The following is an 18,735-nucleotide window of genomic DNA, read 5'->3' on the forward strand; positions in this document are numbered from 1 at the left end:
ATTTTAGAAGAGGTGGCCAAAGACATCTACTTAGTCTACTTTTCTAATGAACCCAAACTATTCCACGGCACTTTAAAAGCATCGTTTACATAGAAAACCCATAGCCTGGTTTCAAATTCTATTTACCCATAAAAACAGTTTCCCTAAATGAACCCTACTTGGCAAATTAACTGTGTTCCAGACCCGGTTCATACTGGAAGGGACCTAGGTACTTTTCAATTCAACCAACACTGGTGAGCACCTCCTGTGTGGCTAGGGTACAGAGCGGTCCCAAACAACACTCCCTCACAATACCCCCGGGGCGCTTGCCCTGGGGCGCTGGGGAGATAGCAACTATAACTGGGGGGAAAAGGCCCACACAGCAGGAGGAAGATGACCAAGCACGCTGGATTCTGCGAGTGGCAAGTGTGAAGCTTATGGGGTTCAGAGGAGGGAGGGACGGGCGAGAGGCAGTGTCCGAGAAGGGGTGACGCTGCATGGTCTGCACCAGGGACAGTTATGGACAAGGCTCAGAGGTCCCTTTCTCCTCCGGTTATTTCGAGAGAAGTTTACTGCACTGAGATCCAACTCTGTCCAACTGTGGCCAGCATCCTAAGGTCTCCATAAGCATCTGAGTTTTTGTTTTATTCTTTAAAAAAGATTATTCATTGGGACGCCTGGGTGGCTCAGCAGTTGAGCATCTGCCTTTGGTTCAGGTCGTTACTCTGGGGTCCTGGGATCGAGTCCTGCATCGGGATCCCTGCAGGAAGCCTGCTTCTCCCTCTGCCTCTGTCTCCGCCTCTCTCTGTCTCCCATGAATAAATAAATAAAATATTTTTTTAAAAGATTATTTATTTGAGAAAGAACATGAGCAAGGGAAGAGGGAGAGAGAGAAGCAGACTCCCTGCTGAGTAGGGAGCTGGATTTGGGCTCCATCCCAGGACCCTGAGATCATGACTGGAGCTGCAGGCAGATGTTTCACCGACTGAGCCACCCGCGTGCCCTGCATCTGAGTTTTTAGATGTGATGTTCTCCTTGAGCCCAGGAAGCAACGATGTAAGAGGATGCACTTGCTTTCTGTCTTTATCAGACAGATATGAAAAGTGTAAATGCTCAGATGTTACCAGGCACAGCCTGGTAGCTCAGAAGGAGGTGTCTAAGTATCTAGGGAGACAGTAACCCCCAGACACCGAGGCTCCAGGGGCTTCTATAAGGGTGTCCTGAAGAATCTGCTAGGGGCTTGTTAAAACTGACCGGACCCCAGAACCACTGGCCATGCCCTTCTTCTGGCATTTCATTTCATGGCGGATTCTGAGCACTGGAAGGGCTTGATGGGTTCTGTGGGGCTCAGGCCAGGCTCGCCTCTCCAACTTGCACACAGTTAACCATGGGAGATGAAGCCCCAGAGAAAGAAGTCTTCTTTCAGGAATACCTGGAACCGGGCGATTTTTGACGAGGTGTTATCAGGGGCAGTCAGGTGCAACAGTTAAGAGCACGGATTCTGGAGGAGAGAGCCCGGCTCACACGTCCACGTTATTGCTACTTCTCCCATCTTGGGCTCATCAAACTCCCTGTGCTCCAATTTCCCCAGGGGTACAACGGGGTAATACTGGGGCTTTCCTGATGAATTCTTAGGAGTAAATAAGTTAATATACGTGGAAGTGTATGGGCCATCCAAAGTGGTTATTATCTTTCACAGGATGTGACAGTTGGGGTTTCAAGGACCCTGGAGGATCCCAGAACTCAAGCATGCCTCAGAGGCCCAGAGGAATGATGTGATTTGTGATTTGATGAGAAAAACAAAAGTGGCAGAGCTGAGCCCAGCACCCAGGCTCCCGGCCCTTGCTTCCAAGGCTCACTTGGGGGACCACTAAGATCTCAGGGGTGTAAAGGGGGAGTCCTAGCATTCAGTCAGCTCTGGAACACAGGGCAGGGCCCAGCAGAGGGTCCGTGAATGTTTCAGTGTGACCTCAGGGTCTATGAGAGGATACACACGTGCTAATGCAGAGAAATGCGGATCGAGTGGACTCCCAGCAGTCCTGGTTATGCAAAGTGTGGTGACAGATGAGCTCAGGTGGGGGCACCCTCAGGAACTGTCAGGAATGGAGCCTGCCCTCTCCCAGACCTGCTGGGTCAGAATCTGCATTTTAACAAGACCCCCCAGGAGATCCACATACACATTCAAGCTTGAGAAGAAAGATGGGGGGGGGGGGCAAAGTGTATATAAAAGAGACTGTTTTACAGGAGCTAGAGCTTTCTGGGGCCAAAGGAAAGGTGCCTGGTGCCTTCGTGGGATTCATGCATTTCTTTTTTGTCTGTTTTTAAAGATTGTATTTTCAAGTCATCTCTACAGCCAATGTGGGGCTCGAACTCACGGCCCCAAGATTGAGTCGCACACTCCGCCGACTGAGCCAGCCAGGCGCCCCCGCGTTCACGCGTTTCCAAACGTCCACCAGCTACCTGCTGAGAGCAGGGGCCAGGCACCTATCTCCCCCTTTAACGTCCAACATCCTGAGACACAACACAGCTCAGCAGGCTCAGGGGTACCGGCGTTACTTCTTCGTTAACACTTGGATGTGCTCCGAGCTGGGCCCTAAGAGGCCAAGTGTAAGCCACAGCGACCAGGATCCTGCTCCGACGGGGACCACCCTCCACGAGGGGATGAAAGCAGCAAACAAGAAAGCACCAACTGGCAAAAAGCCAGAGGGCAGACGACACAGCTCTGGAGGCGTCAGCAAGGCCCGTGACGCAGTCTCTGGGGTGGCGGCTGAGGTGTGGCCCTGGGACCCACGCTGCGTGGACCCGCGGCTGGGGCTGCACAGTCGTGCGACTAAGACCGGATCCCACCTGGTTCCCGAACGCCGTGCAAGAGCAGCCTGGCCTGAGCACTCAGTGAGGGGCGAGGGGGGAGCCCCACAGCTTCAGTCCTGCCCCTCCACCTTGGGTGCCTAGGTCCCTGGACGGGCCGCCTTCTCACCGACTTGCAAAGCCCCAACACCCTCTGTGATGCTGGCGAGCAGCCGTCATGCTGGGTCCCACGGAGGGGCCGACACGGCCTGTCCCCTCCCGGAGGAGCAGTACCGTCTATTCCCCTTTGCGGCAACAGCACAGCCTGGGCCGCCGGGACAAACACCGGCGACGGTGGCAGCACCCTATTAGGCGGCCCGGCCGGGCCAGCGGCTGTCCCCCGGGGCAGCAGCGGCAGCTGCCCTCCTCAGGCCACCTCTGCCCTACGGGGCTTCCCTTGCCCCCCTCACTCCAAGACCTCCCTTGGAAGCACAGCGGATGCCGCCCACACGGGCACCCCTGCTCCTGTGCCGGCGGCACAGTGAACCCCACGACCTCGCGCCCCGGGCTCTTCCCCTCGGGGGCTGCAGCGGCAACTGCGTGGGGCGCGCAACTTGGCTCCCGGGCAGTGCTGGCGAGGGGGCAGGAGGCTGGCAGGGCGCCTACCCGGCAGGGCCACCTGGGCCCCACCAAGGATCTTGCTGTTACGAAGAGGAGGTGGGAGAGGGGGGAAGAGCCAGCGGGCGGAGGGCTGGCACAGGAGGCCGGACGCAGCACTTAAAGATCTGAGCAGAGCCAAGGACCTGACAGGTGTTCACATACCGGGGGGGGGGGGGGGGGGGGGGGGGGACACGCGGTTGGGCACTGGGCACGGGAGGACGCCTGAGGACAGCAAGCCCTGCAGAGGGGGACAAGCGCCTCGTGCTCAGTGCAGCCCGGTGCACAGACACCAGGGGCAGGGTCCCTGGACGCAGGGGACAGGACGGAGGTGGAGGTGGGGTGCAGCTGGCACGCAGCTGGTCAGAGCCGTGGACGGTGTGCAGATCGGCAGAATGGGTGTGGGGGGAAGGGGTGGGGCGGCCGTTTCACGGTACAGACCGTGTCCTGACCTTGTCCAGCTGTTGGGCGAGTGCACGGGAGGCTGGGCGAGACGGTGCAGCAGCGTTAGGCCGAAGCGCTGGGACTGGAGGGAAGGCGACCACGGCGCAGAGCTCTGGTGGCTCTCTGTGGTCTGCTCTCCCGACCTGGAAGGGGCTGGCGCGGGGGACCGGCGCACACCACCATCACCGCCACAAGGCAAGTGGAGGGAGAAGGAAGGAATGAGGACGCCCACCTCACCAGGCCGGGCGGAGAAGGAACGAGGGGCTGCAGGTGCAGTGCCGGGCACAGGGTGGGACTGGAGGTGCCCAGGAGGAGCCAGGGCCGGCCCTTGAGAGCTCAGAGCAGATATGTAGGTGGAAGAGAGGAAGTGAGCTAAGGATTGGCGGGTCAGGCGGGAAGGAAGGCCAGGACCACCCCCCACCCCCCCGACTCCGGCCTCCCGAGGCTGCTGTGTTGTAAAAAGACACCCTGGACCCCTGTGGGGAGACGAAGCCAGGCTGCAGCTGGGCCAAGCCTGGGCGCCAAGTCCTGCAGCAGGCACGTGTCCCCACATCCGAGGAGGCCACCTGGCCCCCATGCTCCCTGGCTGGATGTGCCCAGGGCCCGACACAGGTGGCAAGCCTGAGAGCAGAGAGAACAGCCTTCCTTGAGAGGGTGAAGTAAGCGTGGGGCTCGCCAGGTCCTGGGGGCTCAGAGATGCCAGCGGCCTGCCTGCCCTTCCCCCTCGGAGCCCTCCAGGACACAAGCAGGACCAGGTGGCCTGGGATAGCCAGCCCGGCCGACAGCTGTGTCCAGACCCTGGTGAGAGTGCTGGAGTGTGAGAGGAGCTAGACACGGCCGGTGCTCCGGCTGGCAGGAGAGGCCGGGCCTGGCCCCAGCCTGGACCACAGCTGACGGAGCCGGGCAGGCTGGCCTGGGTGCCGGGGCCACCAGCTGCGCCTTCAATCTCTCCCCCAACCAAGCAGCTGGTGAGCATCTAGTCCCCCTCGGGCCTGGGGCCCAGACGCTGAAATAAAGATGACACAGGCTCAGGTCGCCCTCCACAAGTCAGCCTGGGCGGCCAGTCGGGCACGAACAAGAAGTCCCAGGGCCTCTGACAGTGGATATACAACCTCATCCAAGGCAGCCACGAGCTGTTCCCAGGACAGTCCGCTGGGCCAAAAAAAAAAAAACCTTGCATCCCGCGGTGACAAATTAGATTTGAAGTACATACGACCCCAGGAGAGGGAAGACAGTCACTTGAACTCATATTCAGGTTTAACAGAATTAAGTAACATTAAAGCTGAAATATATCTCAGAAATCCTATCTCCAAGGCCTTCCCTCTCCAAGGTGACAGCACTGTGGTCAGACAGGGTGGGCGACCCTTTTCTCCAAGGCCGCATTTGAGCACCAGAGGCGTGAAATGACTGTCTCGCTGGGCCTGGAGGGCGGCCAGAGAGGGGAGGCCTGGCAGGAGACCCTTCCCCTAACTCCCGGCCAGGCCTGTGCAGATGAGAATTACATCCTCCTATTAGCTGGTGAAAAGATCCATCCCCCGGAGTCAGGAGTGCTCCTTTGATCTTGCCTTTCAGTCCAGAAACACAAAGGCCCACCAAATCCTCAGGTTTGAAGGAGAAGCCCCAGCCATGTCTGTGCCAGCACATTCTGGGGAGCAGGCCAGTTCCGAGCCTGGTAAATACATCACAGGCTTTAAATCTTACTTGGACACAACGCTATCAGGAGAAAAGGCTTCAGGTGACACACAGGGTTCCGCGGTGACCATCTGTGCACACGGACAAGCTTTGCACACCCCAGCAGATAAGTGGGAAACAAAGAGAAGTCACACGCACCAGACGGGGCAGGGCTTCGGCAACAGAAATCACGCTTCGGGAGGCTCGTAGGCAGGCATCTGTGTTCAGAGCGCGGGCTATGCACCCCCCCACACACAAAGGCACATGTGTACACAGTCATACGGGTGTCCAAGTACTTAGAACACGGTCAGGTGTGTCCTGCAGCTACGTGGGGTGGGACATTTCTTCCCAAAGGTTTGCCATTTGTATGGGAATGATTTAATCCTACTAAAACCTTGATGCTAGGAGAGATTAGCCATCTGTCCCTCGGTCCTTTTCTCCATAATACATCTGCTCCCGGAAGCAGTACTTGGGACTAGGTGATATACCCCACGCCTGCGTCCCGCTGCCTTTTGAGTCCAGCCCTAGGCTCGGGCAGCCCACAAGTCTTCGGGTCTCTGGGTGCCTTAGGGCTCAGGGTAAAAGTCCTCTCAGCCCAACCAGTGCAACAAACACGGGCGTGCCCTTGCCTTCGGAAGCTGCAGGTTTTCCTTCTAGACTTTTTTTTTTTTTTAATTTTTTTTTTTATTAATTATTTATGATAGTCACAGAGAGAGAGAGAGAGAGAGAGAGAGGCAGAGACACAGGCAGAGGGAGAAGCAGGCTCCATGCACCGGGAGCCCGACGTGGGATTCGATCCTGGGTCTCCAGGATCGCGCCCTGGGCCAAAGGCAGGTGCCAAACCGCTGCGCCACCCAGGGATCCCTCCTTCTAGACTTCTAATTCCCAGCTCTGCGGGCACCTGTTCCGCGTAGCCGCCACCCCCGACTGTAACGCACACGTGTGCTTCCTGTATCTCCTTCCCCTTCCCAGCCTCTCCCAGGAGATGCTCAGCCTTAGTCACCCCATTAGAGGCTTACGGCCTCTACCGGGAGCAGGTCCAGAGGAGCGCACGTGGGTTTCAGGCCTCCAGCAGGTGAAGAGAAAAGATGTTTTGGGGGTTAGGTCTCTGGAATCCAGTGAAATGGCCCTAGTTGGCTACGCTCGCCACGCTGACAAAAACTAGAAAATCCGACAATACCAAGTGCCGGTGAGGACGCGGGTGGCACCTTCATCCCCTGCCAGAGGGAATGGAAACTTGCACCAGCGCTTGGGAGAGGGCTTGGCAGCCTCCCCAACGACTGAAACCAAGCACACCTAATGTCCCAGTAGCTCCATCCCCACTCACGGAGCACAGAGAAATGCCCACACGCGTGGGCAGGGAACACCTGCAGGGGTGTCCGCGTACAGCGAAGCTCCCAGGGCTAGGGTGAACGGCAGGGCCGAAAACAGCCCGTCGCCATCCTCGTAGAGCAGATGGACAAACTGTGCCGTGTTCACACAATACAATGTACTACACGGCAGTGAAAGTAAATGAACTACAAGATGTAAAACAACATAAGTAAATATTTTTTAAAACTTGAAGAGGGGCTCCTGAGTGGCTCAGTTGGCGAAGCGTCTGCCTTGGGCTCAGGTCATGATCCGGGGGTCCCGGGATGCAGCCCCGCATCGGGCCCCGGCTCAGCGGGCAGTCTGCTTCTCCCTCTGCCTCTGCCCGTCCCCCCACTCACGCTCGCGCGCTCTCTCAAATAATACAAAAACTTTATAAATAAATAAGTAAATAAAACACAAAATTGAGGGGCAACCAGCTGGTTGAGCCAGTGAAGCATGTGACTCCTGACCTCAGCGCTGTGAGTTCGAGCCCCAGGCCGGGTAGAGAGATCGCTTAAAAAATATAAAACCTTAAAAAAACGGGAAAACAAAACTCAGTGAAAGAAGCCCACCACACATAAACAGGGACATAAAATTCTATATATCTAGGATTCAAATATAGATAAAACTATGTATTAGGGATGCAGCCTTAGATAATGAAAATGTTTAAAAAAAAACAAGCAAGGAAGGTGATCAATATGAAATTCAGGGCAGAGGCTCCTTTGGGAGGGGTAGGGAGAGGACATGCGGGGGCACTGAGCTATGTGGAGGTTACGTAGGTATCTGCTTTGTAATGATTTAAGCTGTATGCTCCTTGCTTATGTGTCATTTTCCATAATTTAAAATAAAAGCTTAACCAAAACCACCCCACTAAGCAGAGCTCTCAGAGCCTATTTTAACCAAAAGGTGAGACTCTAACAGTTTAAATTTTATTTCTCTCTCTTTCCTTCCTCTTTCATCTGCAAATGGAGTTTCCATTTCTACATACATACCGGGCGTGGGTGTTCACACGTGTGCCTGCTTCTACTGCCAAGCGCTGATCCTACTCTGGGCAAAATACCCCTCCAATCTGACCCCTTTGTCTGGTCTGACCTCCAAAGCACTCCCCCTGGGATTCCAGAGTATCCAAAGACCAAGAGCAGAATTCGCTTCCATTCCTCCTACAGGGCCCAGCTGGAGGAGTGTTTTTTCCATTTACCCAACATTGTGCCTTTTCAGTGACTGCAGACTGCAGACACAGTCAGCTAGCCCGAGCCAGGAGACAGAGGCTGGATGTCACACCAGGAGACGATACTCTGCTCTATGGGCCCAGAGCCTGAGCCCATCTGTGACATCTGTGGCACCACAGCACCTTGTAGCCTTGGACGGCCTGCTTTGGGGAAACTTTCCCTCTACACTTTAATCCCATTTAAGAGGACTCATGGGATACAGCCACAGTTCTGCCTAGAAATTCTCTTGGAAGAGCTGTTGTTTGAAGCTCTGTTAGGAAAAACTGATGCTTCCAGGGCAGACAGCAATGACTCAAAGCAACTTATGGGGTTGATTAGAAAAAGCCTTGGCCCAAGAACCAGGAGGCCTGAGCTCCTGCCTGCACCTCCCTAGCATCTAGGAACAAATGTGCTGAATGTATACGGGGTGGTTTAAGGCCATAACTGCTATGTAAGGATAGGGGATTGTTACCGTTAATCGAAAGGGCCAGGTTTTGCTACTAAACATACCATGGTTTTGACAAAGAGATCACTCTAAAAAAAAAAAAAAAAAAGAAAAAAAGAAAAGAAAATGAAAAAGAGATTACTCTCCTTGACGTAACTGAGATTGGTTCTGGCAAAAATCTAGTTATTGTGTGCTTACACAGAAGACACCATCCTGCTGGGGCAGTGGCATTGCACCAAATTCACCCACTAAACCCACTCCTATCCTCTGCCGGCAGGAGAGGATCACTGCTCGACAACTCTGGAAACAGACTACAGCCCTTGAGCAGAGCTCCCTGAGGCTGAGCACCTGACCGTGGCCTCACGAGCACTGTGCTCTAACCCCCAAGCTGACTTTCGTAATCCGTGTTCCTGAGGGAATGAAAACCAAGCGGCCGCCAAGATCAGGTGAAAGCTATCAGCCCTGTTCCCATGAAAATGCACCCCTTTCTTAAAGGGAGCATCGCACATTCGGATGGCTCTGCGGCCAAGGGAAAAAGAACTTTCCCATTTCCAAGGTTGACATGGTTCCTGGCTATTAATCCCTTTTGAACCCACTTGAAAGAATCAGAAAGTGGTTTTAAAAGGGAGAAAGAACCCCAAGCCTGGATGAAGTCTGTTGGTAGTAGGATGGTGTTGACCACTTCCAATCCCTTCACTCCGGCTGTCAATGTTGGGGAAGGAGAGAGTGAAGATTAAGCCTCGTTCTCTCGGGAAGCCCCCTCGGGAAGGGCAGCTGATGTGGTCCTGTTGGCCACCTCGAACTGTCTATAAAGCTTAGGTTCCAGGGCCCTGACCCTTCTCATCAGACCTGGCAGTTGAAGTGACCGTGGGCCCACCAACCCCCCACCCCGAGCTGACGGCCGGGTTCAGAAAACACTCATCACAGCACTGAGGGGGTCAAGCCTGAGGATGGGTGGACAAGGAAGTGGTGTTCACTTTCTGGGAACCTTTTTCTAGAATGTAAGGAGGGTGCTGAAACCAATCTTGGCAACAGCAAATGTTTTGTCATCCAGGTCCCAGCGCCCCTGGCAAAGCAACAGGGAGACACCACCCCCACTCACTCCGTGGTCCTACCCCCAGCGCCTTGTTTTATTTAACCTCACAAAGCGTCTGCAAAGTGACTGGCTTACACTTCATCCCCTTGGCAATCGTACAAAGTAGACAGGGCACCTCTCCCACTTTACAGATGTACAAAGTATGGCTGCGGTACGGCTGTTGAGCAGCAGCAAATAGAGTGGCTCATCTGTCCTGACGCCTAGTCCAGCAGGTGCTCTTTCTGCCAAACTAAAGGGCTTTACCTTTTACACATCCTACAGCTGCTAATCACCGGTGAGGGAGCCCCAGCTCCTCCAGGAGAGACCCCCAATATTTTCATGAGGAATAGTGGTATAGCTAATCATTCCGTTATTAAGCCTAATAAGAGTCTAAAAATTAAGCAGACCTAATTTTCTGAGTCACTGTTTCAAGTATCCGTTCAAGAACTGGGTGCCAGTCAATGACACGTACCCATAAGCTCCTTACCAATAAGGCTGAGCGGTCATCGTTCCCCTCCTGGGGACTAAGTGGCTTATCTAGGTTTTAAAGCTCATCAGAGCCATGAAACAGTGTGAACATTACTGTCGTGTACTGTCCACCTCGCACCACCACCCCACACACCAGCCCCCCAAAACCAGCCATGTGTGCGTCTCCTGGGGGGCCCCGTCAGAAACATGTGAGGTCTGCCTGGGAAAACTACGCTGCCAGTCCATCCTTCCAGTGGGTGAGGGGCTGGATGTTTTCCAGTAGGGACTATTGCTTATTAATAATCATTTTCATGTCTTCTTTCTCTAAAGTGAATTTGAGGTGGATTACCACACAAACACACACATACAGAGACGGACAGCAGAGCGGTCAAAATAACCAAACCAAACCGAACCAGAAGAGGAATTGACAACCATATTTCCAGAAGGGAGATGCCGCCACCTTAAAACTAGAAATACGGTGCCTATTATTGTGCTTTTATATTTCATTTAGCTCTGAGTTCCCTGGATATCAAGGTAAAAACAGAAATACATTGGTCACAGGGTTCTTGCATATGAGAAAAAAAAGGTGTTTACATTTGACGGATTCTCTTTATCATCAAAAACTGGGCCTGAAAAAAAAAAAAAAAAAAACTGGGCCTGATTTTGGATGGGTATTTTACGTATGGTTTGTCTTTCCAAAGAACAAGATGCATTAAGTCCAGTTGGGACACACTTTCTGAAAAAATATCGTGGGAAGTTTGATACACTTTTGGGCCTGATCAAGAGAAGGATACGGAGGGGCACCTAGGTGGCTCAGTCAGTTAAGCATCCGACGCTTGATTTTGGCTCAGGTCATGGTCTCAGGGTCCTGGGATCAAGCCCTGCATCACGCTCTGCGCTCAGTGGGGAGTCTGCTTAAGGATTCTCTCGCTCCCTCTCCCTCTCCTGCTCATGCTCTCTCTAAAATAAGTAAATAAAACCTAAAAAAAATAAAAATAAAAATAAAAAGGATACAGAAACCCAGAACCTTCCTTACCTCCTCCAGTTTATCCATCCGCCCCACCAGCTTGGTAGTGACGGAATGCAACTTCAGGAGATCCAGGCCATAGAAAGCTCCTTCCAGCATGTCTATGATGGTAGAAAGCTATGAAACAGGAATGGGGGTTAGTCAAGAGCGGGGGTGTAACAGACCCAGGACGAGACATTTCCCGCCAGCCCCCCATGCTGGAGGCTCGACAGGGAGGCCAGTAGCCAGGAGCAGAGAGGGGGCTCTTGGAAACCGGCATCTGCGTAGGTGGCGGGCACACAAGCAAACAGAATGGTGGGATGCAGTCTCCCTACCAGAATCCTCAGGTGAGAAACGGATTTCTAATCGGGCCGCCTGCGTGGCTCAGTGGGTTAAGAGGCTGCCTTCGGAGTGGGTCATGATCCCAGGGTCCTGGGAGCGAGCCCCACGTCTGGCTCCCTGCTCAGCGGGGAGACTGCTTCTCCCTCTCCCTCTGCCCCTCCCCATCCTTCTGTGTGTGCACACGCGCTCTCTCTCTCCCTCTCAAAGAAATAAATAAAATTAAATTAAAAAAAGGAAAAATCTTATAAGAACGAGCAAAACTGTTCTTCACCAAATTGTTCAGACCCCTTTTATTCTGTACGTTGTAAGCACATCTTTGCTATTAGACTGTGAGCTCCTTGAAAGGAATGCCTCATCTTTGTTTCCCCGAGGTATCTAGCCCAGCACCTGGCCCACAACAGGTGATATCTAAATACTTAACTAAGTGGTTTAGGAACGTCAGTGCCTCGAGGATATGATTTTGAAACACTCCCCTGTCTACTGAAGGCCCTGGAATCTACCAACAGTCTTCCCTTAGCATGGAAAGCCAATCTGAGCCTGGGGCAATAGAGGCCCAGTGACCCATCTCTGAGGTTGCAAGCTGTCACAGGGCACCCTGGGAGGACGGTGGCTGAGCTCTGGTGGCATCCGGGTCACACAGAGTGCAGGCAAAGGGGCAGATGAGAGAAGCCTGAACTGAGCCTCCCTGCTCAGGACCAGTCCCCGGAGACTTTGCTGGACACACTTATCTCCTGGCCTTGCTACTGGATGAAGAATTCCACGTGCAAGACATTAGTGTTTAGAAGACCTCCTTCCTCCCCAGCAGAGGAAGGCAGCTGGATCATGGGTGAGAGCCACGGAATGGCATCTGGTTAGCATGCACTGTGATGATGTTCTTTTTTCTTTTTTTTGTTTTTTTTTTTTTGTTTTTTTTTTTTGTTTTTTAAACATTTTATTTATTGGGCGCCTGGGTGGCTCAGTGGTTGAGTGGCTGCCTTCAGCTCAGGTCATGATCCCAGGGTCCTGGGGTCAAGTCCCACATCAGACTCCCTGCACGGAGCCTGCTTCTCCCTCTGCCTGTGTCTCTGCCTCTCTCTCTCTGCCTCTCTCATGAATAAATAAAATCTTTTTAAAAAAATAAAGATTTTGTTTATTTATTTGACAGAGAGAGAGAGCACAAGCAAAGGGAGTGGCAGGCAGAGGGACAGGGAGAAGCAGGCTCCCCACTGGGCAGGGAGACCAATGCGGGGCTCGATCCCAGGACCCCTGGATCATGACCTGAGCTGAAGGAAGACGCTTAACTGACTGAGCCACCCAGGGGCCCCGTGTGATGATTTTCTGACTCCTAAGAGAAGATTTTGCCTGTCATTGTTCCAGAAGCCCACAAGAGTCCAGACAATCCTATAACAGTGGGGTTCAGAGAGTCGATCCGTGGCAGGGCTGTAGCTCTGCGAGGTGTGCGGACTCCCAGGGCAGGATGCTAAAGTGCTGTACTGCTGCACACCGCTCTGCTTGCAGGGCCTTGATGGCCACCAGTTCCAAGCGTGTAGCAGGCGCCAGGCCCCGCAGCAGCTCTTTGCATGGTCACGCAGGAGCCAGACTAGTGGCTACTGACCCTGACTGCGTGTCAGGCATCGTGCCAAGTGCTCCCTAGCTGCCATCTCGGTGGTTCTGAAAACACCCCCACAAGGTAGATGCTATCATCCCCGCTTTCCATGCAGGGAGACTGAGGCCAGGCAGGTTAGGTACCCTGAGCAGGACCACACAACAGGTATTGGCAGAGCAACAATCTGAACCCAAGTCGGTCTGACGGCAAAACCAGGCCCGTGCCTCTACCCCACACCGCAAGCGAAGAGGGGAGGGCAGAGATCAGACGAAGCCCTCCGCCAACCCACGCAGTGGCCTCAGGCAGGCATGAGCTCCCCCACCCTGTGGACCAGGATCACGGTTTGATGCTGAGCTACAGCAGGCCCCGGGCCTCTGCTGCCCTGGTCACCCCAGCCCTCGTGCCGAGGACCGAAGGCTCGCTCCCATGTCTCCTGCCTCCCTGGGGTGCACGCGGGGCCGACAGTAAATGGTGGCAGTAACTCTGGAGGAGAACACTGAGTTCTTTTGACTCCTGGGCCTGGCAGCTGCTCCAGGCCCAGCCTCCCTGCCTCCACAGGGAGAGGCAGGCACGCTCTGCTCTCGGCATCCCCTTCGGACACCGGTTTGTCAGATGACCAGCCCGGGACACGCGCTCAGCAGGCGAGGTGTCGGGGCCTGACTTCACAGGCTAAGACAGGTCCCATGTACTCAAAGGCCCTACAACCCCTGCCACAGCTCTGCTGGACCCCAGGTCCCTAAGGCACCCTCCCACGTGTGGCACCACCCTGCACCAGGTCCTACCTTCAAGTCCCGGCTGTCCGCCGCCCGCAGCTTCTGGAGCCTGAAGTCCCCTTCGCAGGGATTGAGGGCAGATGGGGGCGCGACACAGGCACACTTGCAGGACGAGCCTGAGGTGATGGTTTCCACGGTGTAGAAGTCGTCCTTCCTGGAGGTTCCCTCATTGACCCTCTGGCAGGCGTCTCGACCCAGGGGTCTCACCACGCATTTGCACTGACAGTCCGAGCCCTCAGACACAGCCTTGACCTTGTCATAGTCTCCCAGCAACTAGACACAGAGACAGAGAAAGAAGGTCTTGGGGGTGCGAACACAGGTGTCGGCCGGCTCCCAGGAAGGCGCTCCGTTCACCGTGTCACACGTTCTGCCCTAGCCAGAGGCCTCAGACCACACGCTGCGGAGAGAAAAGGTCATCGGAACACAATTTGCTGACTCTGAAATTTCCTTGAAGGCATGAGGAGTTCAGCTCTCTCCATTTGTCTTGGAAAGCTTGCATTTCTCGGGGGACTTCAGACTTCCCATCATTTCAAGGGAAAAACAAATGAATCCCTGCCGTCGCTAGAACCCAGGTTTAGATTTAAAAGGGAAAAGGAGGGGGCACCTGGGTGGCTCAGTGGTTGAGCATCTGCTTTCAGCTCAGGGTGGGACCCGGGGGTCCTGGGATCGAGTCCTGCATCGGGCTCCCCGCTTCTCCCTCTGCCTGTGTCTCTGCCTCTCTCTGTGTCTCACAAATAAATAAAATCTTAAAAAAAAAAAAAAAGAAGAAGGCTTCTTGCTTCTGTCCTCGTCCCCTCACAGATCACTCCTGGAGGCCCTACCGGCACTGCGCTAGGGGCTGTGAGAGGGAAGCAGACGGGCCAGAGAGCCCACTGGCAGGAGCTACGGTGCAGCAGGCACACAGATCGCGGCCGTGCCGGGGCCCCGACGTGACACAGAGCAGCGGGGCTCCAACTGGCCAGAGTGGCTCCAGCCGAGCACCAGAGAAGACGTCTTGGAGGAAGTGGTACTGGATCTGACCCTCAAAGAATGGTTTAGATTCGGAAGAAGGGAACCGGGAGAAAAGAGACGGGCCCAGAACTCAGGAAGGTTTACTCAGCCCAAGGATCCCTTTGGCTCAGAGGCACAGCTTCTGAACCCAAACTCCAGGCCAAAGCCAGGAGAGCAAACTGGCAGCACTTGCTCCTTCCACAATGCTAAACATTTCCTTCTGAGCACTTGCCCCAGCCAGCCCCGTCGGGCAGGAAAGCACGCAGAGCAGCAGGCTTTCTGGAACCACCACCCTGAGCACTTGCGGGGGGAGGGGAGGAGGCTCCTCCCCAGCTTTTCTGCCCCAGACCCCGCATCCCCAGAGCCAAGGAGCTCTGGCTTTCTGGGCCCGGAGAAGGGTCTCCTTCATTGGACTAATGACCCCGGCAGGCAGGCACAGTCCTTGCTGGAGTGGGAATGTTCCTGAGATGCCGTCTGGGGGGGAAGAGGGCTTGTCATGTTTTTCTTGCAAAGGTTGGGTTTCTTCTAACGCTAATATTTGTTTTAGAGCTGTTGTCAAATACAGAATGGGTCGGTGGACGCCGGAGATACGGTGCAGGGTGACCGAAGCGGCTGGTCTTTGTGGGCTGACAGACAGTAAATCGTGGCTGTCTGCTCGCTGAAACTCTGCCTAGATTCCTGCAAAGCCCTCTCTGGGACCCTGGGTGGATTCCTTCCTTTCCGAGACTCGGGTTTCATCAACTCTTCTGTGGATGGTCCTCCAGAGCCCCACTGTGAAGGATCCTTATGGCCTGGAGACGGTGCGAGGGCATGGGTGGCTACAGGGCATCTATTAGCATAACTTCCAAAGGAAGGGTGAGGAGACCGGGGGCTGATAAACCCCACAGTGGAGCGGATTGTTCTTCCTGGAAGAAGACAAGACCAATCCATCCAAGGACTTAGGGAGATGCAGGCAGCACTAAAGGCACCCCCGTCATCCTTAGGGTTGGGCAACACCCACCACACATCATCAGGCGCGCTGTGGAGAGCATGCACGGAACACTCCGGAGAGCGTCCTCGGGGCCCCTGGGCTGCAGTCGCAAGCCCCGGCTCTGCCCGCCCGGGGCGCTCTCGCTGTGGTCCCATCAGTCCTTTGCTAACAGAGCGGGAACCAGGGTGTTTGAGGGCTGAGTCAGATAAGACAAGCAGAGTATTTTGGACAGGGGCAGCTATCAGCGGTCACTCCCCGCCTTCGCCCCCGGGCCCCTGCCAGGGGTGAGCCCGTGTGCATTTCCCCCCTGCCTCGCCAGGACACGGGGTCCCGCCCCGGCCCCTCTGCGCGGGGCCACCTGGCGGGCATCACACCTGCTGCTGCTCGGTGCTCACCCCGCGGCCCGGGGGTGCCAGGGGGGCCGCCAGGTGCCTCCGCGGAGAGCCCTCCGCCTCGGGTCCCGTCCCAGCGCCCGCCGACAGCCCCCCCGCGGAGGCGACCCCCGCGCAGCGGGCGCGAAGGTGTGGGCGAGCGCGACGGTTCCAGCCGCTCCTCCCCGCGCACGCGGTGGCCGAGGGGGGCCCGTCGGGCCCGGGGTGCGGGCGGCCGGGCCCCCGCCTACCTGCGACAGGACGTTCTCCTGGTTGTCCGCCTCGTTCTGCAGCGTCTCGTCCTCCGTGGGCGCCGCGGTCGGCGCGTCCGCGGGCTCGCCCGTCCCGCCGGGGGCGTCGCTGGGCCCCCGCCGGCCCCCGGCCACCAGCAGGGCGCCGCAGACCAGCAGCAGCAGCGGCTGGGCCATGAGGGCCGCGGGCAGGGGCTGCGGGCGGGAGAGCGGCGGCCGGTGCGGGCGGGCTCGGGGGCGAGGGCGGCGCGGCCCGGCACTGGCGGCTCACGGCGCCTGCGGACGCGGGGCGCGGCTGGGCGCGGCGGGAGGGGGCGCCCCCGGGCCGCGGCTCATGTCCTCCCCGGCGCAGGCGGCCGCGACTGTGCGGCCCTGCCCGGCCCGGCCCGAGAGCCGGGCGCGGGGCGGGGGGCGGCGCGGGGGGCGGTGCGCGGCGCGGGGGGCGGCCCCGGGAGCGAGCGCGGCGTCCGCCCGAGGGCTCAGGTGGCGGGCGGGGCGGGGGCGGGGCGAGTGCAGGGGCGGGGCGAGGGGCGGGGCGAGGGAGGGGCGATGGGCGGTGCGCGGCGCGGGGGGCGGTGCGCGGCGCGGGGGGCGGCCCCGGGAGCGAGCCGCGTCCGCCCGAGGGCTCAGGTGGCGGGCGGGGCGGGGGCGGGGCGGGGGCGGGGCGAGTGCAGGGGCGGGGCGGGGCGCGGGGCGGGGCGGGCTTGGGCGGGGCGCGGGAGCGAGCACTGCGTCCGCCCGAGGGCTCAGGTGGCGGGCGGGGCGGGGGCGAGGAGAGGGAGGGGGCGATGGGCGGGGCGCGGGGCGGGGCGGGGCGGCCCCGGGAGCGAGCGCGGCGTCCGCCCGAGGGTTCAGGTGGCAGGAGGGGCGGGGGGCAGGGGGGGCAGGGGGGGCGGGGCTGGGGGCGGGTCGCGAGGCGCGGCGGGCATGTGGGCGGGGCGCGGGCGGGACGGGCATGGGGGGCGGGGGCGGGGGGCCGACGGGGCGGGGCCTTGCGGGGCGGGGGCGGGGCAAGGGGGCGGGGTCGGCCCCGGGAGAGAGAGCGCGGCGTCCTCCCGAGGGCTCAGGTGGCCGGCGAGGGAGGGGGGCGGGGCCGGGGTCGAGGGCGGGGGCGGGGCCTCCATTGTGCGGGCTGCACGAGTGCGGCTCGGAGGCGCGGCGCCCGCCCCGCCCCTCCCGCTCCCCGCCCCGCCCCGCCCCTCCCGCTCCCCGCCCCGCCCCGCCCCTCCCGCTCCCCGCCCCGCCCCTCCCGCTCCCGCCCCCGCCCCGCCCCCGCTTCCGCCCGCCCTCCCGCCCGCGCAGCCCCGCCCTCTCCCCGCCCCCGTTTCCCCCCCGATCCCCTTCGCCCCCCCAAGCAGCCGCGTGCCGGGAGGTGGGGCTCCCCGGAGGTCGAGGCAGGAGCGCGCTCCGCGGCTGCCCCCCGAGCGGGACTCGGCTTCGCGGCGTCTGGTTCCCGGACGCGGCTGGCGGCGACGGCCCCGGCGGCTCTGAACCTGGCGCCCCTGCTGGCGGCCGCGCGCTGCCGACGCCTCCACCCCGAGGCCGGCTCCTCCCCGCGGCGGGCAGACCCGAGGGCGAAGGCCGCCCGGAGTCCAGTGCTCGTCCCGGGCACGTCTCCCGCCTTGGGACGGGTCTCAGGGCCCCGGTCGCTGGGGTCCCCGGAGGGCTCCGCTCCACCGCTGCGCGATTACGTTGCGGTGTCCCTTGAGTGTCCCTTGGATGAGCCCACTGCAAAGGGTGATCGCCTGAGTCCAAGGAAAGGCACTGCGCCTTCGGGACAGGGTCGCCCTGAGAATGCGGAGCAGAGCCAGGCCCCTTCCAAGATGCGAAAGGTGTTATTACGCACCTTGGGAACTGACACACGTTGCCTCCCGCTGATCCAGGTGATCACCTAAGCGGACTTTGGCCCAGGCGAACCGTGGTAGTTGACACACCTGTCGTGATAGTCTTTATTAATCTGCTTTTTATATATATATTTCTAATCCCAGCTTGAAAATCCAAGGTTCTGGATGTCTGGGCTTGTGAAACATCTCTCCCACAAACACACACGTACACACACAAAGTATTCCGTGTGCGCTATCGAATCTTTGCTGGAACTAGCTGGAAGGGGCCACGTATAAAATACAGCTTTCAAATTCAATTGAAATAAGCGTCCAACGTTGGCTCAGCGCAAGGCGACAGGCGAGGCTGCTGGATGTTTAATGGGAAGACAAGCGTGTCCAGGCTTTCCAAAAAAAATTTTTTTTTAAAATTCACGATAGACAGAGAGAGGCAGAGAGAGAAGCAGGCTCCATGAAGGGAGCCCCATGAGGGACTCGAACCTGGGACTCCTGGATCATGCCCTGGGCCAAAGGCAGGCACTA

At 57.6% G+C, this 18,735-nt stretch overlaps 1 protein-coding gene across 2 annotated transcripts in view; it reads right to left on the reverse strand.

Moving 5' to 3' along the window:
• The window catches only part of OLFML2B (olfactomedin like 2B), a 35,193-nt gene extending 18,629 nt beyond the window's left edge, over nt 1-16,564 (reverse strand). For both annotated transcript variants that reach the window (XM_072814365.1, XM_072814364.1), the window contains exons 1-3: nt 16,373-16,564; nt 13,800-14,063; nt 11,121-11,228 (exon numbers count right to left, since the gene is read on the reverse strand). In XM_072814365.1, the coding sequence (XP_072670466.1) occupies nt 11,121-11,228; nt 13,800-14,063; nt 16,373-16,549 (549 nt within the window). In that variant the 5' untranslated portion in view covers nt 16,550-16,564. The remainder of the gene's footprint in view (nt 1-11,120; nt 11,229-13,799; nt 14,064-16,372) is intronic.
• Nucleotides 16,565-18,735: the final 2,171 nt, after the last annotated feature.

This window comes from Canis lupus, chromosome 38, assembly GCF_048164855.1.
Source record: "Canis lupus baileyi chromosome 38, mCanLup2.hap1, whole genome shotgun sequence".
Lineage (NCBI taxonomy): Eukaryota > Metazoa > Chordata > Mammalia > Carnivora > Canidae > Canis > Canis lupus.